This window comes from Oryctolagus cuniculus, chromosome 11 (assembly GCF_051225735.1).
Source record: "Oryctolagus cuniculus isolate XC-2025 breed Fujian yellow rabbit chromosome 11, ASM5122573v1, whole genome shotgun sequence".
In the NCBI taxonomy this organism is placed as follows: domain Eukaryota; kingdom Metazoa; phylum Chordata; class Mammalia; order Lagomorpha; family Leporidae; genus Oryctolagus; species Oryctolagus cuniculus.
Genome location: NC_142877.1, coordinates 114,254,474 through 114,280,725, shown reverse-complemented (window position 1 = coordinate 114,280,725; position 26,252 = coordinate 114,254,474). Strand labels below are relative to the sequence as shown.

The following is a 26,252-nucleotide window of genomic DNA, read 5'->3' as shown; positions in this document are numbered from 1 at the left end:
TCTGACCATCACCCCCCCCGCCCCCGCCTCACGCTCCTGGGGACCAGGGGCTGTCACCAGGCAGGAGCGTCACCAGGCAACGGCCCCCAGGGAGAGTTCAGATCTCCTGCACCTGCCTGCAACCGGTCTCGGGGGTGCCCGCGGGGCGGGACGGGGCGGGACGGGGCGGGGCGGGCACTGCCTGCCCCCTGCCTCCTGCCTGTTTACCTGCGCCGCAGTCACTGTGCCGTCCTGGACCCAGCAGGAGGCCTGTGGCGCCTGGGGCCACAGACCACAGGGGACAAGGGCCAAACGCGGCCTCAGCCATGGCTCTGGGCCATTGATCCAGCTCTGGCCGGCCGGTGGGGGCGGGGAGACCTTGGCCTGGACAAGCAGAGGCTCCTGTGGCCTGCGAGCAGGCCGGGCACCCACCTGCCACACCCGAAGGTAAGTGGGGGCTTCCAGGACCAGTGTCTAGGAGCGAGCCCGGGACAGGGTGCTCTTGGGGCACTGAGCCTGCTTCCCTGCGGCTGGAGCTGTCGTCCTGCTCTGTAGCCAGGCCTGCAAGGCCTGAGAGACCACAGCACAACCGGGGAGCAGGAGACAGGGGTGCACAGAGCTGGCGTTGCTGGACACGGGGGCGGAGTGAGGTCAGATGTGTGGACACCTCGAGGGGCAGGGGCAGGGGAGCGGTCAGGGACTCCAGCGGCGGGGCGGCCTGGGATTCGGGGGGGGGCAGGGATGAGGGAGGCCGTGCAGGACCGGAGGCACCCCACCCGGCTCTCCGGCCGTGGGAGACAGGCCCAGAGCCCGCCTCACACCCGAGGGAGAACCCCAATGCGGGACCCTGGGCTCGCAGGCTCAGAGTGGGGCCCACGCGCGCGTGTGTGTGTGTGTGTGTGTGTGTCCCAGCATGCCTGTGCACGGAGGAGTCTGCCGTCACAGACAGGGCTGTGGAGTATCTGCGTGCGAGTTGTGAGTGTGTTTGCACAGCCAGCCTGGGAGCTCACAGCCGCAGGAGCGCCCCGCAGGTGCCTCCCACACTCCCAGGTCGGGACCCCACCCTGCCCTGGCGGGGTGACCCCGTACTATGGGTCTCGTTGCTCCGCGCCTCAGTTTCCCCCGCTACTGAACAGAGACGCTGGAGCGAGCACGCCAGGCTGCAGGTGGCTGAGGCGCCGGGCAGTTTGCAGAGTCGCCCAGCACAGTAGGACATTGCACGCAGCGGCCAAACCCAACTGTGTGGCCAGCGCCCAGGCCGCTGCTGCCCCACACCTGCCCTCTGTGGCAAGAGCGCGGTCCCTCCCTCCAAGGGCTCAGCACCCGGGGGACCGACACGATGCTCTTTCGGGGAACTGGGCATTGAAGGGGGCGGGGATCAATAGGCGGTTTGAAGCTTTTTTTTTTTATTATTATTATTTTTATTTTTTGACAGGCAGAGTGGACAGTGAGAGAGAGAGACAGAGAGAAAGGTCTTCCTTTGCCGTTGGTTCACCCTCCAATGGCCACCGCGGCCGGCGCGCTGCGGCCGGCACACCGCGGTGATCCGATGGCAGGAGCCAGGAGCCAGGTGCTTTTCCTGGTCTCCCATGGGGTGCAGGGCCCAAGCACCTGGGCCATCCTCCACTGCACCCCCTGGCCACAGCAGAGAGCTGGCCTGGAAGAGGGGCAACCGGGACAGAATCCGGTGCCCCAACCGGGACTAGAACCCGGTGTGCCGGCACCGCTAGGTGGAGGATTAGCCTAGTGAGCCGCGGCGCCGGCCAGTTTGAAGCTTTTATTGCTAGATTCACAACCCAATTTTTTTTATATATATATATATATATTTATGGCAGCCCAGGATCCTTCACAGGGCAGTGGCTCCTCCTGGGACAGTCTAGGGCTGCCAGGAGGAGTGAGGTCTCCACTCCCTGTGACAAGGGGCACGGACGAGCCAGCCAGGTCTGGAGGTGGAAGCCCAGGCAGAGGGTGGGAAAGCTCAGTGGTGAGTAAGAACTTTTAGGGCTCAAGACCCGGGGGGGGGGTCCTTGTCCAGGGCTGGCGCTGGGCCCCGTTTGCTGCCAGCCTCCCTGTTAATACGCACAGCACAAGTCCAGAGAGGAAGGAGGTTAAGGAAGGCATTTCGGAGGAGGCGGCATCTGAGCCAGGACTTGGAGGGAGGCAACCTGAAAGAGCTTTACAGTGGGCGGGAATGGCAGGTGCAAAGGCCCTGAGGCAGATATGCTACAGGTCCAACGAGGTGCTGGGGCAGAGCAGAGGGACGGAGAGACACGGACTGGGGGGCTGGACCCTGGGGACACCAGGGGGAGCCCGAGGACAGGAAGGGGGTCTCTTCCATGCACCCCCATGCCCAGCGCTGAGCCTGGCTCCTAGCAGGTGCTCCACAAGAGTCGGGTGGCCGTCGCGGCTCCAGGACTCCGCAGGTCCAGTTTCCAGAGAGTGTCACCTCCAGGGGCCTACAGACCAAGTCACATCATTCATTCTTTCATTGATCGTTCATTCCTGGGGACTGGCCCCAGGCTGGGGTTCCACGGACACCAGGGGAGAACGGGGACATAGGCACTGCTTTTCTTGAGTGGCAGAGACGAGGCCGGAAGCCGGCACGTTTTGATCTGGGAGGGGTTGTCCAGGGCGGGAAGCATCCTGAGAGGCCTGCAGGCCGGGGGCGCGGCCGGCGCGGAGGTGCCTGCAGGGTGATGCGAGCTGGCGGGCAGCAGCCTGGCCACAGCGGGGCTTTGATGCCACGGCCGGGGGTCTGGGCGGCAGGAAAGGGGCCTGAGTGAGTGGCTGGCATTGGCGGGGGACGGGGGAGATGTCCCAGTGACAACACGCAGGACGCGCCCGAGGAGGGGCTGGGAGGCGGGCGCGTTCCCTGCTCCTGGGGTTTTGCACCAGGGGCTGCTCCGTGAACTCAGGGACCTCCCACAGGGCTTCAGGGAGCACTGCCTAGGGACACAGAGTCCACAGAGGCAGGGGGAGGGGTACCACCGAGCAGCCTCCCCCAGGGGACCCCGATGTGCAGCCCCTACCCCCGAGCCTCAGCTCCCCGCCTGCACACTGACGGCTGTGGTCAGGGCGGGACTCTGAAGACAAACTCACCAGCTGGGTGACCTGGGCCAAGCTGCGCAACCTCGCTGTGCCTCAACTTCCTTATCTGTAAGATGGAAATCCCGAGACCCCCCCCCCCGACACACATGCACACACACACACACGCACGCACACGCACACCCGGGGCTGTGGAACGCTTTCACGAGAGTGCACGTAAAGCCCTGGAAATGGGCAAATTAAGGGTCCCCGTGTGGCCACCGTGGCTCCGTGACTCCTCCAGAAATAGCTCCTTGGTGACTTGGACTCAAGAGTGAAACGGGTGGAGGGAGGGGACCTGGGGCGGAGAAGGGGCCAGGAGCCAGCGCGTCCCCTGGGCTCTCTCCAGGCAGCGTCCCACCCCCAGGCCGCAGGAGACAACCCCAGGTGGCCAGCCCAGGACAAGGCGGCTCTGCGCTGGCGCCTCGGGCCACTTGTTGCTCCTGTCTCTCGTGTGTTCCTCGCGGGGATGCTGCAGGTGTCTTGGGCAGCAGGTGGGCACTTCACGGCATTTGCCATCCCTGGCCCCGGCCCCAGAGTGGCCAGCAGGGGCCGCCCCGCATGCGCAGATGTCCCCTTAATTAAGGGGCACAGGGTAGCTCACCCAGGTGAGAGCCTCCCCGGTGTCGCCACTCCTTGCATATGATAGGAGCCTCCGGAGAGTGAGCGCGTCACTGGCTGATGCCAGACCTGGGTTCCCAAGGAGCTGTGGGGGTGCAGGGCGGGGGTGAGAGAAGTGGGCCGGGGCCCCTCGCCCCATCCGGAAGGGCCGTGTATCTCACTGGGAGGCCCCGGACACCCACTCTGTGAAAACCGAGCCACGGCCCAGAGGAAGCCCCATCCCAGTCTTCTAGGGATGCCTTCAAAGAGGGTGGGGTGGCGGGGTGGGGGGTGATTCCGGAAGGAGAGTGGATGCTGGCCCCCGACCCAGCTCAGAGCTGGCTCAGGCAGCCTGGGGCAGGACCGTGTGGCCTGCACAGCACGGTGGGGGTGGAATGGGGAGCTCTGGGAAGCAGGACCAGGAGGAAGGAGAGCATCCCGCAGTGGGAGAGAAGCCAAGGGCAAGGGGAGCGGGCGTGCAGGGGCTGTGCTCAGTGCCGTCTCGGGACGGGGGTGCAGGCCCTGGAACTCTGCCCCAGGGAGGCGGGAGGATGCAAAGAAGCGGGTGAGCCAAGCGCAGCCCTGCCGCCCGCCCGCCTTGCTCCCGCCCACCCTCAGTCCCGGCTCCCAGGCTGCCGGCACCGGCTCTGGGCTCTTTCCAACTCTGGTCTGTTTCCCTGCCAGGATGCCTGCGTCCGAGGCCCCCCAGGCGGCCAGCGGGCAGGGTGACGGAGGCGATGGCGAGGAGGCAGAGCCGGAGCCGGAGGGGATGTTCAGGACCCCTGTGGAGGCCAAGAGAAAAGCCCGGGACCACCTCCGCCTGGCGCCCCTGTGGCTCGCCCTGGTGGCGCTGGCCGCAGCCGGAGTGATGCTCTGGTACTTCCTAGGTAATGACAGGCCCCACCTGGGGAGGGCTGGGGGGCGTGGGGACCCTGCAGGGTGGACTCGGCTTCCCGGCTCAGCCACGTCCAGGCCCGGGCCGTGGGGCCTCGAAGGCCTCTCGTCGCTCTGGCCGCCTGCCCTGTCCTGTGTCGGGGCACACATGCACTGTGTGCCGAGCCAGGTCCCGTGCTCAGTCTCTTCCCGCTGGGCATGCGCCCCGGGTCCCTGCTGGCTCTCCCAGCGCACGGTGCTCGCCACCCTGTGAGCCCGAGGGCTTAACCTGGCCTTCCCAAGCTTACAGCCCCCCTGGGGCACCCCTGGCTGGGAGCCAGCGCTACCGGAGGAGGCCCCGGGGGCACGGGTGTGCCTGGTGCCGGGTGGGGCTTCTGCTCACTGGAGGCCATCCTAGTGCACTCTCGGGTGGGGACCGCAGCTCCAACGGCTCTGACTCTCCGGGGCCCAGCATGAATGGGGGGAGGAGCTGGGGAGCAGCTGGGCTTCAGGGCGCCTCCTGTGTCCCCAGTCTTTTTTTTAAGATTTATTTATTTATTTGAAAGTCAGAGTTACACACAGAGAGGGAGAGGGAGAGGGAGAGGGAGAGGGAGAGGGAGAGGGAGAGGGAGAGGGAGAGGGAGAGGGAGAGGGAAGAGGGAGAGGGAAGAGGGAGAGGGAGAAGGAAGAGGGAGAGGGAGGTCTTTCATCCGATGGTTCACTTCCCAATTGGCTGCAATGGCTGGAGCTGCGCCGACCCAAAGCCAGGAGCCAGGAACTTCTTCCGGGTCTCCCATGTGGGTGCAGGGGCCCAAGGACTTGGGCCATCCTCCACTGCTTTCCCAGGCCACAGCAGAGAGCTGGATTGGAAGTGGAGCAGCCAGGACTCAAACCGGCGCCCATGTGGGATACTGGCACTTCAGGACAGGGTGTTAACCCACTACACCACAGCACTGGCCCCGCTATGTCCCCAGTCTTGGCCCTTCCCACCTGTCTGACCTCACAGTCCCCCATCTGTCCCCTGCAGCCCCAGGAGCAGCTGGTGCCTGTTCTGGGCCCGCCCACCCTTCCTTCTTTCCTTCCTTCCTTCCTTCCTTCCTTCCTTCCTTCCTTCCTTCCTTCCTTCCTTCCTTCCTTCCTTCCATCCCATCCACCCACCCATCCACCCACCCACCCATCCATCCATTCACCCTTCCACCCACCCACCCATCCACCCACCCACCCATCCATCCATTCACCCTTCCACCCACCCACCCATCCACCCACCCACCCATCCATCCACCCACCCTTCCACCCACCCACCCATCCACCCACCCACCCATCCATCCATCCACCCACCCACCCATCTGTCCATCCAGTGAATAAACACTCAGGAGCATTCGCTAACCCTAATTAGCTTGTGCCCTAGAAAGGCTCCCCGTCCACGAGGGAGGGCTCATTTGCTCATTCATTCACCCCCCACCCGCTTGGCGCTGGGCACTTCCCGCGCGCCAGGTTGTCAGGTTTCGGGTGGAGCCCAGCCCTCGTGGTTTAGCCGCCGAATCAGCCCTGCCAACCTGTGCTCGGACAGAGGCGGTCCCGAGGCCAGGAGCCACGGCAGGCACCGCCCAGCTTGCCTGAGGGACTGGAGCCTTCCCATCGGACAGTGGGCAGTCAGGGGGCATCTCACTGGCTCAACGTCAGGGTGCCATCTCAGGTCCATCGACAGGAACTGGGGGACCCGGCTGGGAGCCGTGGAGGCGGATCGGGTGGGCTGGTGTGGAACCGCCCTGGGGGCGAGGCTGCCGGGCGCCCCGGGCCTTCCAGGGCTCGTGGATGTGACTGCACGTGGACTGAGCAGCGTGGCAGGGAGCAGACAGGGTGTGACGTCACCAGCCGCAGGGAGCCAGCACCCCGAATAGCACAGGCCCCCAAGACGTCCTTGGGTAGCATAACGAGTCTTTGGGGCAAACCGCTGAGCACTAAGCCGAGAGCCCGGAACTCACCGGCCCGTTGTCTGACCCCTCCAGCCAGGACCTCTTGGGTTCCTCCCGCCACCTCCCCCCCACCCCCGTCTCTCGCTCCCTTCACAGCAAAGTCCTGGTGGCAGCTGGCCGGGATGGCTGCAGCCTCCAACCGGCAGCCCAGCCTCTTTGGTGCCCTTTGCAGTCTGGCTCCGCTCCCACTCCAGCCGCCAATCCCCTGTCCAGGCCTTGACCCAGGGAGGAGAAACCCTGGGTGCCCTTGGCTTGGGGACCGCCATGTGTCTCGCCCCTCCGATGGCCCTGGCTTTTTCTCCTCCCTCCGACCCCCACCCGCTGTCCTGCCCTTGCTGCCGCTGACTCCCACCAGGGCCTCCGAGAGCTCAGAACGCTGTGCGCCCTCTTCCCCAGCCTGCACCGCGCGCCCGACTCCTCTGGCTCTTCTCCCAGGCCTCTCTCTGCCCCACCCGGGCTGGGCCGCCTCCGACTCCCCAGCGTGCCCTAATGCATCGATTCTCGCCCTCCCCGCGGCTCCACGCCCTCGCCTGGAGGGCTCCCTTTCTCGACACGAGAGTCACGGGCCATTTTATAAAGCAAATCGGTTCTCTGATTTCTCAACTCTCCCACAGCTCCTTTCTTACTCAAAGTCAAACCCAAGTCCTCTCAGAGCTCGAAAGCCCTGCATGGCCTCCGCCTTCCCCACGCCTCCTCTCCTCCTGTTCTCCCTTTTGCTCACAAACTCACCAGGCAAACTCCTGCCCCAGGGCCTTTGCACTTGCCACTCCCTCGGTCTGGCCCTCCCACAGGCACACCTCCCGACAGCGTCATCTTCACTCCAGGCCTCTGCCGTGCTACCCTCCCCTCCACAGCACGCGCCTTGTAGCTGGGAGAGGCAGTGGTTCCTGCCTGTTAGACTACAAACTTGTTCACCGCTCTAGTGATGTATTCCCAAGTGCTTGACGTCAGTCCCCACACTCCCAGGCTCTCACACCTTCGCAGTCCTCACATCTCAGCGGGAGGGGCACTGTGGGGTCAGCCTGTTCCGGTGCCATGGCCCCTGCGCTGCTCCTCGGGGGGCAGCCGTCCCAGACGCAGCCCACGTGCTGTGGGGCTGCTGGCGCGACACCTGCTTACCCAGCACTCTCGGCTCCACCAGGGGAGGCGTGGCTGTCATAGCTGACCAGGGTGGCCTGCGTAGCAGGTGGGTTAGCGCCCGCTTGTGGAAGGAGGGAGGGAGGTCGGAGAGAGGGGCTGAATGGGGCCTGGGCCTCCTGGATGCCTGAGGCTTCCTGGCCTTGACGTCCTCCGTGGCCTTGGTGCCAGTCTGGATGATGACGGTGATGACGACAGGGGTGAGGAGGAGGAGGGCGCTCATGGGGATGGCGATGGTGTCTGGGCGGCAGGCTGGGCGGCAGGCTGGGTGGCAGCAGACGGCGTGGGAGTCCAGGAGCCTTGCCCACTGAGCCCCGCCCACTGAGCCCGCACTCAACCCGGTGGCCCCTCCTCCAGGGTACAGGGCGGAGGTGACCGTCAGCCAGGTGTACGTGGGCAGCCTGCGGGTGCTCAACCGCCACTTCTCCCAGGACCTCGCCCGCAGGGAGTCCAGCGCCTTCCGCAGCGAAACCACCAAGGCCCAGAACATGGTAGGGAAGGGGCGCGCGCAGGGCTGGGCGTGGTCAGTGGGGCCCCCTGGGGGAGGCGGGGCACTCACTGGGGCCACATGGCACAGGGACGGGAAAGCGAGTGGACCTGCGTCCAAGGCACTTGCATTAGACTCTGCCGGTGTCACTCCCGAGGGCGGAGCTTGGCTCTGCTGGGGGCCCCGCGTGCCTCGTGACACAGCCACCGCCTGTGCCAGGGCCCCGTCCAGCAAGGCGGCCTGGAGAGCTGCGCAGGGTGGGTCAGTACCCCGCTCTGAGGGTGCTGTGCACCGTGTCCTGGCTGCAGGCTTGGAAGCAGACACGGTGGCCAGGGTTTCCAGGCAGTTCCAGGAGGCTCCCGGATGTGCCGCCTCGTAGCTGTACAGGGGCAAAGCCTCCCCCGAGCCGGGCTCCCTATCACCGTGGCCCGGCCGTGCCTGGGGCGGTCAGGGGTGGGTGCAGGGGGGCCCTGTGGCCCGGGGGGCTGCTCAGAGTGGAAGAAGGGCTTCTGATAGGGGGAGAGAGGCCGTCGGCCTTCGGGGGTGAGGATGGAGGTGGGGGAGGGGAAGGTGCCCCTGGTTCGGGCTCTGACCACTGGTGACCTGGCTGGCCTTTCCCCTGGGGCTCCCCAGGGTGCACCCCAAGGTGGGGGGGGCTGGTGCCGCCACAGAGGGTCACGGGGCTCTGGTCTTCCTCTGGCAGCTCAAGGCACTCATCACCAGCACGCGGCTGGGCGCCTACTACAACTCCAGCTCTGTCTACTCCTTTGGGTACGTTGTCCCCAGGCAACAGCTGGCCCCTGCCAGGACCTCAGATCAGCCCTGGGAGGGGACCTGTCTCATTTTCCAAGGGCGCGGGCAAGAGACCTGGCTGCAGCCGGTGACCTCCCTCCATCGGGCTTGGTCTTCTCATCTGTGTAATGGGCACAGCACTGTGGCAGGGTTTACCCTGGGTGACGACCACAGCGGGCTGGTTAGGGGCCCGGCATGCACTGGGAGGGGGGCATTGAGAGCATGGGGCCCAGCGTTTTGCCGCCTAGGTTAGCCTCACAGCCGTGCCTCAACTTCCCCCTGTAAAATGGGGGTGGCGAGAGCAGCTCCCGCGGAGGCTGCTGGGGGGAGGCTTTCCCGCGAGGGAGATCAGCGCCCGCGGGCCCCTCACTGCCGCCTGCCTTAGGGAGGGACCCCTCACCTGCTTCTTCTGGTTCATTCTGCAAATCCCGGAGCGCCGCCGGCCCACGCTGAGCCCCGAGGTGGTGCGGGCGCTGCTGGTGGAGGAGCTGCTGTCGGCGGCCAATGACTCGGCGCCCGCTCCCTACAGGGCGGAGTACGAGGTGGACCCCGAGGGGCTGGTGATCCTGGGTCAGTACCGGGGCAGGGGCCCGCTCCCCGCGGGGGCGGGAGGGAGGGGTGGGGCGCGGGGCGCGTGCCCAGGCCCGGCAGCTCTGGCGGTCTCCTCCGTTTTCGTTCGTGTGTGTGGCCTGTTCTTTGTGCATTTATTTTGCCCTTGTTGATTTCTTTGTCCGTTTCCTTTTGACAGAGGCCAGTGTGAAAGACGTAGTAGCGCTGAATTCCACGCTGGGTACGCGCCTCGGCTTCCCGCCCGCTTGCCTTTGGCTTTGGCGTCTTTCCTGGCTTGGTTGAGGGTTGGGAGGCCAGGGGGCTCCCTGAGCTGGGGCAGGAGCCCGGCCTGGGGTCACCCAGGGGAGGAAGCAGGGGCTGAGCGAGCGGAGGGGGTGTGGCGCCCGTGTGTGGATGCGCATGTGTGTTCATGTGCTCTCGTGTGGACACATGTGTGCACATGTGTGTGTGTGAGTCTTGCCTGTGTGAGCGCAGGTAGCAGGTTCCATCACAGGTGAACCTAAATCTGCTTTTCCACCGTCGAATCCAACTTGCCTGCAGGCCACCGATAGTCTCCCCAACGGGCAGCCCGTCAGCCACTCTGGGTTTCAGACTTGGTCTTTCAGAGGTGCACTTGGGTCACCTGCAAGGTTGCTCACTTCCCGCCCAATGCCATGTTGCTATGGTCACTTTGCTCTCGTCCGAGAGACCTCAGTGTCTTCCTGCGAAACACCGGCAGGGCCACCCTGCTGTCCACGTCGCAGTCCATGCGGCCCGAGGAGTTGTGCAGTGCACCACCTGGGCTGCTGTACCTGACAGCCCTAAGCACAAGCCCCCAAACCCTCAGATTCCTCCCCGCGCTTGGGAGTTCTGTGGGGGGCTGTGGCACAGGTGAGCACCTCCAGCCCATCCCAGGGGGGCGCCTGCACCCTGCTTCTGCCTTCTCTGACCTCCCTCTTCCTGGCGCTGCTGTCGCATGCTTGCTTCCTGGGGGAGTGCAGGCAGTGAGGTCAGAGTACAACGAACAAGAAGTCAAATCGTGACTCAGACAGGGACAGTGAGTAGGATTAACTCACTAATGAGGGGACGATAAAGAAACAAGAAATTCTTCTGTCTGTGTGCCTATCTGTCTATCCATCTACCCATCCATCCACCCTCCATCTGCCCATCCATCCACGCGGGCATCCCCTGTCCATCTCCCTACCCACTGATCACGTCCATCTGACTTCCTAGTGTCGGGGGAGAGAAGAATGCTGGGGAGAGGCTGCCTACAAAGCTGGTGGACGCCCCACCCCGCCCTGCGGGGAATGAAGCCACAATCTTCGCGGTGGCCTTTTCTAGTGAGCCGGGCTGTTCGCAGCTTCGCGGTCTTCCAAAGTTAACACCCCGCTCTGCAGAGCTCGGGTTTGCTCAGCACAGCCGACCGTGGGGCAGGGCTGTCGCTTCTGGGAGCCTTAAGGGGACTCCGCGGCCAGTGCTCAGGAGCGGGGGTGGGCACGCGACAGCCTGCCTGGCCAGTGTGACCCACGCAGCCCGATTTCTTACGGCGCCTGAGCTGAGAGTGACTTGTGGGAATGTGGGTCTCTCGTCCAGGAGCACCTCTATAATGGCGCTATTTAGACCTCCCCTAAAATGTGTACTCACTGGCCCGTCCCTAAAAAGTCGTCTGGCCTCGGATCTGGGGAGCTGTTTCCCAAGGGTTTAGGTCTCAGGACTCCTGGCCACTCCTAGAAATTGTTGGGGGAACCCCACATAGCTTTTGCTCCTGTAGATTGTGGGTGCCCGTACCGTATTTACTGTAGAAGTGAAAACTGAGCCATTAAATACCGTCCATCCATTCATTCATCCTTATTTATATAGAAAACAATAATAAACTCATTAACCTTAAGGCAATATTTTTATTCAAAAAAATAGCCATTTTCCAAAATTCTCACATCAAGTGTCCATGCTAGAAAGAGAGCCCAAGGCCGTGGAGCGAGGGACTGGGTCTGTCCAGGCATGGAGGGAATGAGGCGCCTCCCGGGCAGGTGCTGGAGCCCAGGGGGCCAGGGGCTGCTCCTGCCCACCGGGGGCCCAGAAGGCTTCTTGGCAGGGCACCCACCTCCCTGCCTCGCAGCCCTGTGAGGCGGCTTGCGTGAGATGCTGGCTGCTGCTTCTGTCATCCACTGCCGGTCCCTGGGGCCCATATCAAACACACAGTAGGTGCTCGGTCACGGTCATGGGTGGACGCAGGCTGTAGATGCTCTGCCTGCCCGGGCTGGCGCTGAGTCGGTGCTGGGGTGGGGTTGGGGGGCGAGGGCTTCCCTCCAGCCCCGCCTTCTCCTCTGCCCCCCCACCCGCCACCCTCACTGAGCACCTACTGTGTACCAGACACTCCCCTGCGCTCTCGCCCACACATCATTCCCAGGCCGGGAGTGTGTGTTCTCACCCACTCCACTCTACAGGTGGGAAAAGCGAGGCCCGTGAAAGATCACGCGCCCACAAGCCAGCCCAGGTCTGTCTGGCCAGGGCTGTGGAATGAGCGCAGTAACGGCAAGCAGCTCCCGGAGCTGCCGCGAGCACGCGTGGGACAGCGCGGGTCCAACGCTGGCCAGCGCGGCTGCTCCGCCTTTCTTGTCTGGTTATCGACATCACAGTCCATTTCCCCCAGTCAAGGCCGCCTCCCACACCCCTCCCCAGTCTGCGCCCCTCTCTGACTGCAGAGAAAGCCCCGTGGCTTCTCCGCTACTGCACGGCCACCCCACCGCCTCGCCGTGGCTCCCAGCAGCACAGAGTCTGGGATCTGAGCCACACCACGTCCGGGCCCTGCCTGACCCGCCATGGCTCCCCATGGCCGCAGGACCAGGCAGTGCCCCGTAGGGTGCGGCGGGCCTGGCTCCCGCCTCTGGCTAACGCTCCTGCTGTCCGCGCTCTGGGTTCAGGTTTCCTTGTCCACGTGGCCTCTCTGCTCAAGCTGCGACCCCCGCAACCCCCACCTAGGGCAACCTTGACCCACAGGCCAAGGTCGGAGCCCTCCTGTGCCTCTTGGAGGCCCAAGCGCTGACTGGACCCTGCTCTGGGAGCTCCCCTGGCCAGGAGAGCTCAGTGCATGTTTGGGGAATGAATGACGGATCCGTGAGAGAGCATGCCTGAGGGTACCAGAAAGGGGAGAGGCGGAGACACTGAGAGGCGGGACCTAGCACACCTGGCCCCGCCCATCCCGCCCCTACCTGAGGGCGGGGCAACTCTTGCAGGGCCCCGCCCCTCGCCCCTGGGGGGCTGTCCTGCAGGCTAACAGCGGTCAGGGGGTCTCCCTCTCGCCCTCCAGGCTGTTACCGCTACAGCTACGTGGGCCGGGGCCAGGCCCTGCGGCTGAAGGGGCCCGACCAGCTGGCCTCCAGCTGCCTGTGGCACCTGCAGGGCCCCGAGGATCTCATGCTCAAACTCCGGCTCGAGTGGACGCGGGCCGACTGCCGGGACCGGCTGGCCATGTACGACGCGCCTGGGCCCCTGGAGAGGAGGCTCATCACCTCGTGAGTCCCCGGGGCGGTGGGCGACGTGAGGTCAAAGGTCACCTCAGAATCTGGGGAATAGCAAGGCCAGCCTAGAGGGGTGGGGGGAGGAGCTGGGCATGGCCTGAGCCTTCGTTCGTTCGTCCATCTGCAAGGTGGCCCCGAGGGGGAGCTCTGGGAGGCCACGTGGCTCGCGAATGCCTCCGAGTTTGACGGCAGCCTAGACTGCCGACCCCTGCTCCGCAGCTGCCTGGCTCTGGGCCACTTGGAGCCTCAGTTTTCCCACCTATAAAATGGCTGGGTGACTCGTGCTTGCCTTGCAGGGTCGTGGTGAGGATTTAAGTAAGATGATGTGGCCGCGGTCCTCACACCTCGTGGGCACTCAGGAGCTGCGAGCCCCGGCTGCTGTCACTGCAGAGGGCTAGTCCGGGCCAGGCCACAAAGCGCATGGGGTGTCGGGAGTGTTAGCATTGGCTAAGTGGGGGGCGATGGAAGGTTCTTGAGGAGAGGAAGCGCTTCAGGACAGGAGCACTGGGCGGGAGATGGACGTGACCAGGGCCAGGAAGGAGGGCCAGGGCGGGGCCTTGGGCTCCGGCGGGGGGGTGGGGGGTGGGGGAGGGGTTGAGCCTACTGCTTTCCGGAGTGACTTTGCTCTTGGGCACCCTTGCTTGGCAAAGCAGGCTTCCAGATGCGGGGGGCGGGGGGGACCCAGGGCCCTGCCCAGGCCTCTGACTCTCCAGCTGGGAGGCTGCTCACTCATTCTCAGCCTGCCCCGCCCTGCCGTGCGGTGACCTCAATCTGGGGGCGCGTGGGCTGGGTTCCTAGAGTGCCCCGGGAAGCTCCGAGAAGCCGCGCGCTGTCCAATTTCCAGCTCCCGGGACGTGGGTGGGTGGGTGGGGGAGGGGCTTCTCCCCGGGGACCCCCTCCAGCCTGCACGCGAGAGCCGCTGGGGAGCGGGGCTGAGGGGACGTGGGTGCTGCCGCTGGGCCCCTCACCCAGCATTAACCGTAGGTTGTTGCCATGGGTTCCATACTGGCTTCACCCCACGGGCCCTGCTGCTAAGGGAAGAAAATACCCCCAGCCCTCTGGGGACCCGCACCCGGACACCAGGGCGGGAAGCCGGGGCGGGGGTGCCCTGCCCCAGGGCTCTTGCAAAGACCTTTCTGGACAGGCTCTGGGGTTACTCTTCCCCAGGCTGCGGGCAGCAGGGCAGGGCCTGGCCGTGGTGGGCTGGAGGCTGAAGGAGCTCAGGCACACACCCCCACCCCACCCCCACCGCGGCCAGGCCCAGCGTGGAGCAGGTGCGTGGCCACCTGCCGCCCAGCCTGTGCTGGATGGGGGGGGCGGGGGTCCGCTGAGGACTGCTCGATAGGCTTTGCAAGGCCTCCGGGGAGGCAGCGGGCACCCCTCGCTCCCGGTCTGGGCAGGGCAGGGGGCACCGGTGGCTGCACAGTGGTGCCCGCCGTCTCAGGCAGCACCACGCACAAGCCTGCCTCTGCCACGGACTCAGTTTCCCCACCTGGACGCGAAGCAGTTGACCCTGACAGCCTGGGAGGAAGCTTTTCTAGAAAAGTCTAGAATCCTGCTCCACGCCTCCCAGGCGAGCTTGGCCACGCACACCCCTGCTTCCTTCCTGTCCCAGCCCAGGCCCAGGTCTGGCATCTGGCGGTCGCTGCAGGTGCCGTCTGGGGCTCCTGCCGGGAGTGCTCGGTGTCACAGGTGGTTCTGAGGGCCGGCGAGGGGGCGTGGTGGGGCGGGAATTGTAAGCTCCAAGGCCAGGTCCATCCCACCTGTCTCGCCTGAGGAGCTGGCCCAACCCTGAGACGGCCTCCCCAGAGCCCACACGGGCAGCCCCCGCCCTCCCTGCTGCCCTCCCGGCTCTGTGTGCCGCCAGGGTCTACGGCTGCAGCCGCCAGGAGCCCGTGGTGGAGGTGCTGGCCTCGGGCGCCGTCATGAGCGTGGTCTGGAAGAAGGGGCTGCACAGCTACTACGACCCCTTCGTGCTCTCCGTGCAGCCCGTGGCATTCCAGGGTGAGGCGGGGGTGGGGCAAAGCATGGGGGGGAGGGAAGGTTCTGGAAGCCCCTTAGCTCTGCACACCTCCTCCCCTACGCTCTTGCCGTCTTCCCCGCTGTCTCGGTTCCGGGTTTCTTGTCTGTCCTCCCTCCCCTCTCCTTCTCCCCCCCATCCTGGCCTGGCCCTCCTCTCCCCCAGCCCCCACTACCTGCTTCTCTGTGCACCTGCCGTGGCTCAGCCTCCCGGGTGGATCTGCAGATGCAGCCCTGATGGGGCTCAGGGCAAAGGTGCGATCCCTGCAGGAGGGGGGTAACTTTGCAGAAAGGGAAGGCCCCCCCACCCTTCCCCAGCCCCCCGCTCTCCTCTCGCTCCTGGAACCCCCGTGCCCACCCCTCTCCTGGGGGCGCACGCCTCACCCTGCCCTCCGTGGCCGTGCCTCTGCGTGGACAAAGCAGACGTTGAGGCTTCCAGAGCTGTGGATGGGAAGGGAAGATGTGCCTGGTTGGGGAGGGGGGCCGTCCTCACCACTGCTCCCTTCCCTGCCTCCCCCACTGCCCATCCCCACCCCTCGTGGCCAAGCTCTGGGGTCTGCAGCAGTGACTCAGGTCCCGCCTGGCCCTGCTGGGGTGCCCAGGGGCTGCCCAGGTCCCCTCTGTTCCCTTGGGAGGCTCTCGCCGGGGCTGCGGGAGGGGTGGGGAGGGCCACGAGGTGGGCTGGGGGGACCTTGGCTGCACAGAGACGCAGCCAGGGTGGCTCCTGGCCCTGCGACCCCTGGCCCGCCACCGTGTGACCGCAGCCAAGCCGCTCCTCTCCGGCCTCATCCTTGAAAAGCGGAGCGATGCTGCCTCCCCCAGGCCCCGTAGCTGGGAGGCGCCCGGGCTGCAGGTGCCGCCGGCCGCGGACACAGCCCCTAGCTGTGTTGAGCACTCTGGGCGCATCATGCCCCTTTCGTGGGCTCAGCTGCCCTGTGAGGGGTGTACTGTTGCTATGGAGACCCCATGCCGGCTCTCACCTCAGAGTCCCGCAGGGCTGGCCTGACCCTCGTCCTGCTCCCCTGACCTAGTAGAGGGCATTGGCTTGTGGTTATCACGGCCAAGATGGAGGCCCTGAAGCGAAGGGAGCGAGCCCCTGCCCCCATTTCACAGATGAGGAAACTGAGGCCCAGGCTCACACCGTTTCCTTCAGCCACTGGGCGGGGCTGTCAGTGGTGGGGGGCAGGTGGCAGGTGAGGTGAGCAGTGCCAAGGACTGTGCGTAACGACGTGTTCTCCGGGCCCAGACTGCCAGCTCAACCTGACCCTCGAGGGCCGGCTGGACCTGCAGGGCGTCCTGAGCACCCCGTACTTCCCCAGCTACTACTCCCCCAGCACCCACTGCTCCTGGCACTTCACGGTGAGCTGCCCCCCACCTGCCCTCTGCCCAGGGGCCGGCCCCAGCCCTGGGCACAAACCCTGCTGGGCGGACGCAGCTGTGCCGAGGTCTGCCCTCTGTTGGCTGCGGTGGTGCCTGTTTGTTGAGTGACTGACAGATGTTCGTGCTGGTTGCCATTGTGTGTGTGCATGCGTGCGTGTGCGTTGGGAGGAGGGGAGTCCTTGTTGCCCAGGGAGGCGGGTCCATGAGTCTGGCCACGCCCACATGTCACCTGATCCGTGGTCGGCTCCTCCCACCCCAGGTGCCCTCTCTGGACTATGGCTTAGCTCTCTGGTTCGATGCCTACGCCCTGCGGAGGAAGAAATACGACCTGCCGTGCAGCCAGGGCCAGTGGACGATCCAGAACAGGAGGTGACGCCCGAGCCCTTTCCCCCAGGTTCTGGGCCTCACGGGAAGCCTGGGGGTGCCAGCCCCTCTCTTGCACACACCCAGTTTGTACCCAGACCCTGTGGCCGTCGGTCCTACTCACATCTCTGTGAGTGCCGGGAGCCCACGGGTGGCTCCTTGAATCCTTAAACAAGAAGACGCGGGGACCCAAGGGCTCCGGAGCACCCGTGGGCCTTTGCCTGGACTTCCCCCCACGTCTGGTCCCTGTCCCGCTCCCTGCCACACACTCAGAGGCCACTCTCGCTACCCGGGTGCTCCCGTGTCTGCCCCCCCCAGGCCCCCACTCTGATCCCTGCTCCTGCCCGTGGCCTCTGTGGGGAGGAAGATTCCCACTGGGAAGGGAGGTGGCGGGACGCAGCTGCGGTCCTCAGCCGGGGGCGGGGGCGGGGGCAGCAGAGCCGTCGCGATGCGAGTCAGGCCCGAGCGTCGGGGCACAGAGTGCCGTTCCTCGGCCGTGGGGCGCACGTGTGGCTGTGGGTGGGGCTCGCCCCTCTGCGTCAGGAGCCCACAGATGACCTTGGGGCTCACTCATGATTCACAGTTCTGAGAAGGCTGACGCAGGGCCTTCCTGCCCTCCCGGGTACAGAATCTGATATCTTGGCGGGGGGCGGGGAGAAGAGCTGGCAGCTTGGGGGCTGGCACCCCCATTCCCCGCCTTGGCCCCAGTGCCAGGGGCTGGCCGTGCAGCACTTGGGCCATGGGGCAGTAGTTCATCCGCCTCCACGGCCCGCCCATTTTCCAGACAGGGGAATCGAGGCTCAGCGGGAGCGGGTGGTACTCTAGTGAGCCCACGGTCAGGGCCTCTCCCATGCTCATACCCCGCCAGGAAGAGTGGGGTACAGGGCCAGGTACCCCCTGCTCCCCAGTGCAGCTGGAGTGGCCAGGCAGGGGTCTGGGAGCTGGGGTGTGCGAGACGCCGCTGAGCCACCGTGGGTAGCGACTGGGGTGTTTCGATCAGGGAGCGTGGAGTGGGGGTCTCCTCGCTGCAGTGACGCCTCGGCGGTGGACGTGTAGGCCCCGTGACGGCGTCCGGCAGGCTTGGAGGGGAGCCCCCTCCTGTGCCCCTGGGCACTGTTGAATTAGGGTGGGGGCCGCCCTGGCCGTTGAGCCCAGCTCACACCCACTCTACAGGTGTGGAGACTGAGGCCCAGGGAGAGCCAAGCACTTGGCTTTGGTTTTGTTTTGTTGTTGTTGAATATTTATCTGAAAGGGAGAGAGAGAGAGAGAGAGAGAGAGAGAATGAATCTTCCATCTGCTGGTTCACTTCCCAGGTGGGCACAGTGGCCTGGGCAGCATTAGGCTGAAGCCAGGAGCCAGGAGCTCCATCCAGGTCTCCCACGTGGGTGCAGAGGCCCAAGCACTCGGACTGTCTTCCGCTGCTTTCCCAGGCACATTAGTAGGGGGCTGGATCGGAAATGGAGCAGCCGGGACTTGAACCAGTGCTCGTGTGGGATGGCGGCGTCACAGGCAGGGCACCGGCATCGCTGCTCACTTGGCCACTTGTCATTGTCGTTTCAGTGTTGAGGTGGTGGACAGGTGGGCAGGGCGGGCCTCAGGGGCCTGGCGTCCCTGCCCCCTCTGCAATCTCCCAGGCGTCCCCGCTCAGAGGCGTGTGCCCGTCCGGCTTGTGCCCGGGCTCCGCTGCACCTGCTCGCTCCCCTGTGAAGCCAGGGCTCCGGCCGCTGCAGGGCCCCAACCTCTCACCGTGCACCTGGCAGTAAGATGCTCCCAGTGGGCTGTCCTCTCCAAGCAGGCCGATGAGGCGGAGACAGCTGAAGTTTGGGAGCCAGACAGACCAGAGTTCAAGACCTGGCTCCTTTCTGGAATGCCTGTGTGGGCAAGGGCTTAGCTCTCCCAGCCTTAGAGAACTCACCAGAAAAGGGGCCGAGAGGCAGCCGCCGCTCCCTGCAGACTAACGGAGATGGTGAGTGGAGAGCACCGGCCCACGCCAGCCTGCGCATTACCGAGCTCCGTGTGGCCCCAGCCCCACGTTGACCAGCAGTTCAGGGCAGGCTCGGGACTGGGAGGGGGTCTACACTGCCAGCCTCAGCAACGCAGCGAGGAAGCAGGGCCTCACGTGGCCTCCGTAGCCCAGGGAGTAGTGACTTGCACAGTCACCCTGGCCAGCAAGTAGTGTGCAGGGAGAGCCGGAGTACACGCAGTAGCACGCACTTGTGTGCACACTCGTCTTGTGCTGGCTGTTCCCCTGGATCCCCGAGCCGGCCCTGCCGATGGTTAGCTCGGCGCCGCCCTTCCCAAAACCCATCGGTCGGCATCCTCAGTGGAGCTGCGGCGGGGCGGCTTCCACAGTCCTGGAGCCGCCTGAGAAGTCCCAGCCCCAGTTTCTCAGAGCTGCTCTGGGGTCCAGGGTTCCGAGGCGGAGAGGAAGGGAAGGCGGCGGCACCTGCCTGGGTCAGCCATTTCCTCCGCTCATCACCGCTTTTGATAAGCATCGTCCTGTGTAGATGGGGGGAATTTGATGAGGCTTTGCTGGAAAATCTGTTTGCGTGGGAGGCACAGACATGTGAGGTCCGCGAAGGGGAGATTTGCAGGCTCAGGGCTTGTGGGAAGGGGAGGCGCAGTCCTGTGGCCCTGAGTGGCTGCGCTGGGGAGGAGGACGCGTGGTCAGAGGGGAGCCCCCTCTGGCCGCAGCACGCACTGGGGACAGGCTCGTTCTCCTTGCCTGAGTCCTCGGAACCCTCATGCCCACGAGTGCCCAGGCAGCGGAAGGGGAGCCTTGGCCTTGTGAGACCCAGACCCTGGCTGCCGGGTTTCTCAGAAGCCGCTCTCGCGGGCTGCCCCCACCGCACAGGCCTCCCCCCCTTCCGGGAACCTGCCTCCCGCCAGCTTCCTGTGACGTCACTTGTCATCTGCCAACTCTTTCCGACTGCTCCAGGCTGGCAGGCAGAACGCGGCTCCCAAGGCCCTCTGGCCTCGCCTGGCTGGGGGTCTGCTGGCCCCCGAGCCCCTGGACAGCCAGCACTTTCTGCAGCTCCCCACTCCCCGACACTCCTGGGCACGGGGGTTGGGGGTGGCCGTGCAGGAGGTGACAGCCCCCAGCAGCCTCCAAAGAAATCATTGTCTCAGGCATTCCTTAGGACATCCTGCAGTGGGGATCAAATCGCTCCCGGGCCACACAGTTCCTGGGGCACAAGGTGGCACCTGTGGGGAGGGCACGGCTCTGCCCTGCTGACAGGTGCTGCTACTTCACAGGGCGAGGACACGGTTCCTCCCAGGTGGAAATGCGTTAGGAATGACAACTGGCGGCGGCAGGGGGTGGGGTGGGGGCAGTGCTGAGGCTGTGGTACAGCGGGTAAAACCGCTGCCTGCAGTGCGGCATCCCGTATGAGCGCCGGTTGGAGTCCTGGCCGCCCCACTTCCGACCCAGCTCCCTGCTAATGCACCTGGGAAAGCAGCAGAGGATGGCCCAAGTCTTTGGGGCCCTTTGGGGAGACTGGGAGTAAGCTGCTGGCTTCAGATGGGCCAGCTCCAGCCATTGTGGTCATCTGGGGAGTGAACCAGCAGATGGAAGACCTCTCTCTCTCTCTCTCTCTCTGCCTCTCTATAACTCTGCCTTTCAAATAAATAAGTCTTAAAAAAGATATGACAGCTGGGGAAACTTTAAGATGTCTATGACAGTAACCCTGTCCTCCACTTCCCACAGTTCCCCCCAGCCCCGAGGGTGCGGAGCAAGGCCCCCAAGCCCTCGTCTCCTGCTCCCCTGTCACTGATCCAGGGCCACTCCCTGGGGGACTAATCTGGATAACATCTGCTTTTCCACCTTGAAACCGAACAAAACCAAGTTTCCCCCAGTTTGAAAGAGGTCAGAAGGGTCAGGCCAGCACGGGGGCGCCCCCTGCTGGCGGCTCCTGCTCGGAGGCTGCGGGGGCTGTGGGACGCCCTGCTGGGCAGGGGCTCCCTGAGGACCTCTTTACTCCGTTTAAAATCACTGAGCCGCCATAGAGATTGTTTTTAAAGATTCTGTTTACACAAGTTATTTTTACCTCCTGATAGTATTAAGAATTAATCCTGGGAAAAATTTTAAATATATATTACCACTGCCTCCCCAACCTGGTAACCTGCATTTCACTTTCTGTGTTTCCGGTTAGTTGGAAAGTCCCAGAACTAAATAATAATTCACTTTATTTTTTAAAAAATATTTATTTATTTGAAAGGTAGAGTTACAAAGAGGCAGAGGCAGGGCAGAGAGAAAGAAAGAGAGAGAGAGAGAGAGAGAGAGAGGTCTTCCATCCGCTGGCTCACTACCCAATTGGCCGCAATGGCTATGGCTGGGCTGATCCGAAACCAGGAGCCAGGAGCTACTTCCAGGTCTCCCACGTGGGTGCAGGGGCCCAAGGACCTGGGCCATCTTCTACCGCTTTCCCAGGCCATAGCAGAGAGCTGGATCAGAAGTGGAGCAGCTGGGACTTGAACTTGTGCCCATTTGGGATACCAGTGCTGCAAACTGGGGCGTTAACCTGCTGTGCCACAGCGCTGGCCCCTTATTTTTATTTTAAAAAAGATTTGTTTATTTATTTGAAAGGCAGAGGGACAGAGAGAGAAGGAGACAGAGAAGTCTCCTGTCTGCTGGTTCACTCCCCAAATGACCTCAGTGGCCTAGACTGGGCTGAGTCTCTCACACAGGTGCAGGGGCTCAAGCACTCGGGCCATCTTCCACTGCTTTCCCAGGCGCATTAGCAGGGAGCTGGGTCGGAAGCGGAGCAGCCGAGACTTGAACTGGCGCCAGTATGGGATGCCGGCATGCAGGCAGCGGCTTTGCCCTCTGTGCCACAGCGCCGGCTGCAACTCACGAGTCTGAAGCCACCTCCCTTGCAGTGTATTGTTGTGTTTATCCCCTTTAGTGTTGGTTATTGCTGCTAGGAGATGTGGCACTGCGCTCATCTCTCAGCGCCTAGCTCACACGTCGGGGAGGGGAGCACACAGGACTCGGCGCACCCGTGGTCCCCGGTGCATCCTAGCCCCTCTGGGTGAGGCGGCGACTCCTTGCGTCCTTTAATTCATAACACACCATTGTAGGTCGGCGATAAAATAAGCAGCTTTCCGGCCAGTTAGTTCTATTTCTCTAGACAACTTGCTGGCAAGAGGGTTGTCGTTTTAGATGATTGTCAGGTTCTTTATGAGGTGGCTTAGGAGACCGTGCGTGAGCGCCACCTCTGCGTCCAGTTGGCAACTGCAGCTCACACCACAGCACACACCACATCACACCTCCTCACACCTCCTCACATTACAGCTCACACCACCTCACACCTCCTCACACCTCCTCACACCTCATCACACCTCACACCACCTCACACCTCATCACACCTCACACCACAGCTCACACCACCTCACACCTCATCACACCTCATCACACTACAGCTCACACCACATCACACCTCATCACACCACCTCACACCTCATCACACCACAGTTCACACCACCTCACACCTCATCACACCACAGCTCACACCACCTCACACCTCATCACACCACCTCACACCACAGCCCACACCACATCACACCACAGCCCACACCACATCACACATCACACCACCTCATACCTCATCACACCACAGCCCACACCACATCCCACACCACATCCCACCACCTCACACCACATCACACCACAGCTCACACCACATCACTCCACAGCCCACACCACATCACACATCACACCACCTCACACCACCTCACACCTCATCACACCACAGCTCACACCACCTCACACCTCATCACACCACATCCCACATCACACCACCTCACACCACATCACACCACCTCACACCACATCACACCACAGCTCACACCACATCACACCTCATCACACCACATCACATCACCTCACACCTCATCACACCTCTTCACACCTCATCACACCACCTCACACATCATCACACCACTCATACCACCTCATCACACCACAGCCCACACCACCTCATGTGTCATCACACCACATCACACCTCATCACACCACCTCACACCACCTCACACCTCATCACAACACAGCTCACACCCCAGCTCACCACAGCTCACCACAGATCACACCACAACCAGTAACCCTATCAGGAAGCTGCAGGGTAGGCCAGGTCCCCAGAGGGTGCTGGATCCTTGGTCCATGCTGCAGTGGGTAGCGGGATGCCCCCCACAGGCTGGGTGAGTTCTCTGGGGTCCTGAGAAGGCTGGATTCTGGCTTGGCTTGGCCTTGCCCCTGGGGGACAGCGACTCCTCCCTCACTGGTGGGGTTCCCACAAGAGGCAGGTGCCGCCCTCACAGCCTAGGGCCCATCCTGTGTCCTCCCTTGATGAATGAATGAATGAATGAAGGTCCAGTCCCATCCTAGAGCAGCTGCTGTCTTGTCAGCTGTAGGCTGTTCCCACCATGCACCTGCTCTCTGGACCCATCTGCCTATTATGGGGCTGGCCCCCTGAGTAGGTGCTGCCTCCCTGTGGGGGAGGGGCACCCCATGCACCAATGGGGCCGCACCTGTCTGTGCTGTGAGGGTGCCCCACCTGGGGTGGACGGGAGCCCCCAGCTGCTTCGGGGGCTGGGAGGGTCCCACTGCTCTGGGGTGGTTGCAGGTGCTCCCGGAAGGCCCGCCCACTTGCCCCATGAGGCGAGCTGCACCCAGAATCCCTGAGCCAGGAGCCCCCTGCCTCCCATCTGGAGCTGGGAGGGCTCTTCCCTGCTCTGGGGGGGGGCGCCTGCTTCTCTGTGGGGTTCTCCCGCCTGCTCGGTTTGGACAGGAGCATCTTGTTGGGGGGTGTCCAGTAGGGATGTGAGGTGCTCCCTCTGCTGGGGTCCCGGCGGCGGGGAGGGGGGGCATGCACAGAGCAGGGCCAGAGACAAGAGCCAGTCTTCCCTGCGAGTCCAGAGGCCCCTGTCGTGAGGAAGGACAGGGACTTCAGAGAAGTGCTGGGACCCGTGAGACCCCCACGGCCCCTAGGTGCTGGGGGTGGAGGGCAGACTTCGGAATCCATCCCGCAGACAAGGGGAGCCATGGAAGGCTTCCAGGCTGGGGCGTGACTTAGCCGGGCTACTTTCTAGGCGAGCAGTGCCCCACAGGAGAAATCAAGGCAGAGGAGGTGTGGCAGGAGGTGCAGCACCCCACCCCCGGCTGCCCTGTCTGTGCCCAGGACCCAGGCTCTGCTTTCCTGTGGGCTGGGAGGCAGCCTGTGTGACCTGTGCCATCCCCGGCCCCTCCCAGGCTGTGTGGCCTGCGCACCCTGCAGCCCTACGCGGAGAGGATCCCCGTGGTGGCCTCGGCCGGTGTCACCATCAACTTCACCTCCCAGATCTCCCTCACGGGGCCCGGCGTGCAGGTGCACTACAGCTTGTACAACCAGTCGGACCGTGAGTATGGGTAGGCCGGAGCACGATGGCACGCCAGCCCTGTGCCGTCTCTCCCCGCCTCTCTGCCATCCCTGGGGTGCAGGCAGCTGCCTAGGAGCCTGGGCGAACGGGGCGCCCGTGCGTGTGTGTGCATGTTGTGTGACTGCGCCCACGTATGCAGCTTTGTGACTGTGTGTGCAAGGCGGCCACACGCACCTGGAGGCATCGACCCTCAGGCATAGCCACGTGGGTGTGGCGTGCCTGTCTGGATAGGTCTGTGTACCCAGGTGTCCGCGGGTTCCTGTGTGCGTGCATGTGGGCACACAGGTGCACGTTTTTGTGTGTGTTTGCATGACCACACACGGCCTCATGGCGCCCTCCCTGCCCCTCCCACCTCCTGTGCGTCCCCAGCCTGCCCGGGAGAGTTCCTCTGCTCTGTGAATGGGCTCTGTGTCCCCGCCTGTGACGGCATCAAGGACTGTCCCAATGGCCTGGATGAGAGGAACTGTGGTGAGCAGCGCCCCGCCCTCATCCTGTCCCATCTGCCCTGGGCTGAGCTGAGTGGAGACAGCTCCCCCTGCCGGCCACACGCATGAAGTTCCTGCTGTCAGCTGCTGGAAGTGGGGTTCCCTTGCCACGCCGAGGACGGGTCACCCCCTGGGCGGTGGCAGGGCTGCTGAGCTGGGACCAGGGTCTCCTGACGGAGCTCAGGGCTTCTGCCCACTGGGCTATCACCCGCAGCCTCCCGAGGAGACCGAGAGCGGGAGAGGGGAGGTCTGGGCGCGAGGAGGGACCCCCGCTCCCTCCGACAGCTCAGACTGGGAGCTGCCCACTCTCGCTGGCTGCATCCTCGCTCAGAACAAAGCCTCTCCCCTACATCCGGGCGCCACCTGCCCCGGTCATCGGGGGGAGAGGAGCATGGGCGGGGGGTGCCCCTCTGGGATGACCCCGCTGGAGTGCTGGGGAAGCTGCCCCCGGCTTCGGCGCGGTCCTGGACAGGTCCTTTCAGCAGCACTTCCCCAGGGGAGGGGTGGCTCCCAGCAGCCCGGAGGGGCCCTGAGGCCGAGGCAGCTGAGAAGGCGCTCAGCGGCTCCCTCCACGCCCGCTCTGTGCCCGCAGTTTGCCGAGCCACGTTCCAGTGTCGGGAGGACAGCACCTGCATCTCCCTGTCCCGGGTCTGTGACCGGCAGCCCGACTGTCTCAACGGCAGTGACGAAGAGGGGTGCCAGGAAGGTGGGGCAGGGGGGCGCGGGAGGGGGGCGCGGGAGGGGAAGTTACCTGTGGGCACCTGTGGCTGAGGCCTCTGCCCTCTTGTCCAGGCACCCACCAACCCCTCGGCTCCCAAGCCTGCGTCTGTCCATCTGTCAGTCCATCCACCCCTCCCCCACTCCCCCTTCCATCCATCCACCCCTCCCTCCCTCCCTCCCTCCCCCACTCTAATCATCCACCGACCCACCCACCCCTCCCTCCCCCATCCATCCATCCCCTACTCCAATCATCCACCTGCCTACATGCCCCTCCCTCCCTGCCCCCCCATCCATCCATCCATCCACCCACTGGCCTGTCCAACCATCTCTCTCCCTATCCACAGAATCATCAATCTAGCCATTTCCTGGTTTGTCCACCATTCCATCTGCCCACCTGTCCACTGCTCTCCCTGGTCACCCGCTTGTCCACCGGTCCTCACATTCAACCCACTCATTTGTTAGTCAGCCCATTGTGTTATCCATCCGTCTGTCCATCCATCCGTCTGTCCATCCAGCTGACCCACACAAGCCACCCCGTGGTAGACCAGGTGGGGTGAGGCAATGGGAACAAGGCCCCAGGGAGAGGCCCCTGCACTCCAGGGCTGCGCTGCCTGCAGGAACACACAACAGTGACTCTCTGAGCCCAAGCCTTCTGGACACCACGTCTGGGCAGTCCAGTGGGGAGACCGTGGGGGTGGGAGGAGTTCAAGCCCGGAAAGCTTCCTGGAGGAGGCAAGCTGGGCACTGGGCTTTGATGAGAGCTGGAATGTAAAGAGCTAGGGGAGCCGAGACAAAGCAGGTGGCAGAGCGGAACGCTCGCCACAGTTGCAAGCAGTGAGGAGCAGCGAGCAGCCGGCAGGGCGGGCCCCGGGCGCCA

The 26,252-nt window shown here is 64.1% G+C and overlaps 1 protein-coding gene across 7 annotated transcripts in view; it reads left to right on the top strand.

The window, feature by feature from the left end:
* The first annotated feature begins 215 nt into the window (after positions 1 to 215).
* The window catches only part of TMPRSS6 (transmembrane serine protease 6), a 30,029-nt gene continuing 3,992 nt past the window's right edge, over positions 216 to 26,252 (top strand). For 2 of the 7 annotated variants that reach the window (XM_089307599.1, XM_089307598.1), the window contains exons 1-13: positions 227 to 426; positions 4,348 to 4,550; positions 8,007 to 8,140; positions 8,840 to 8,907; positions 9,314 to 9,498; positions 9,677 to 9,718; positions 12,785 to 12,989; positions 14,863 to 14,999; positions 16,261 to 16,373; positions 16,654 to 16,763; positions 24,004 to 24,149; positions 24,540 to 24,638; positions 25,248 to 25,361. In XM_089307599.1, coding sequence (XP_089163725.1) covers positions 4,349 to 4,550; positions 8,007 to 8,140; positions 8,840 to 8,907; positions 9,314 to 9,498; positions 9,677 to 9,718; positions 12,785 to 12,989; positions 14,863 to 14,999; positions 16,261 to 16,373; positions 16,654 to 16,763; positions 24,004 to 24,149; positions 24,540 to 24,638; positions 25,248 to 25,361 — 1,555 coding nt within the window. In that variant the 5' untranslated portion in view covers positions 227 to 426; position 4,348. Of the gene's footprint in view, positions 427 to 4,347; positions 4,551 to 8,006; positions 8,141 to 8,839; positions 8,908 to 9,313; positions 9,499 to 9,676; positions 9,719 to 12,784; positions 12,990 to 14,862; positions 15,000 to 16,260; positions 16,374 to 16,653; positions 16,764 to 24,003; positions 24,150 to 24,539; positions 24,639 to 25,247; positions 25,362 to 26,252 lie in introns of all 7 variants that reach the window. The other 5 variants (XM_051842358.3, XM_089307601.1, XM_089307600.1 and 2 more) reach the window with 5 other exon arrangements.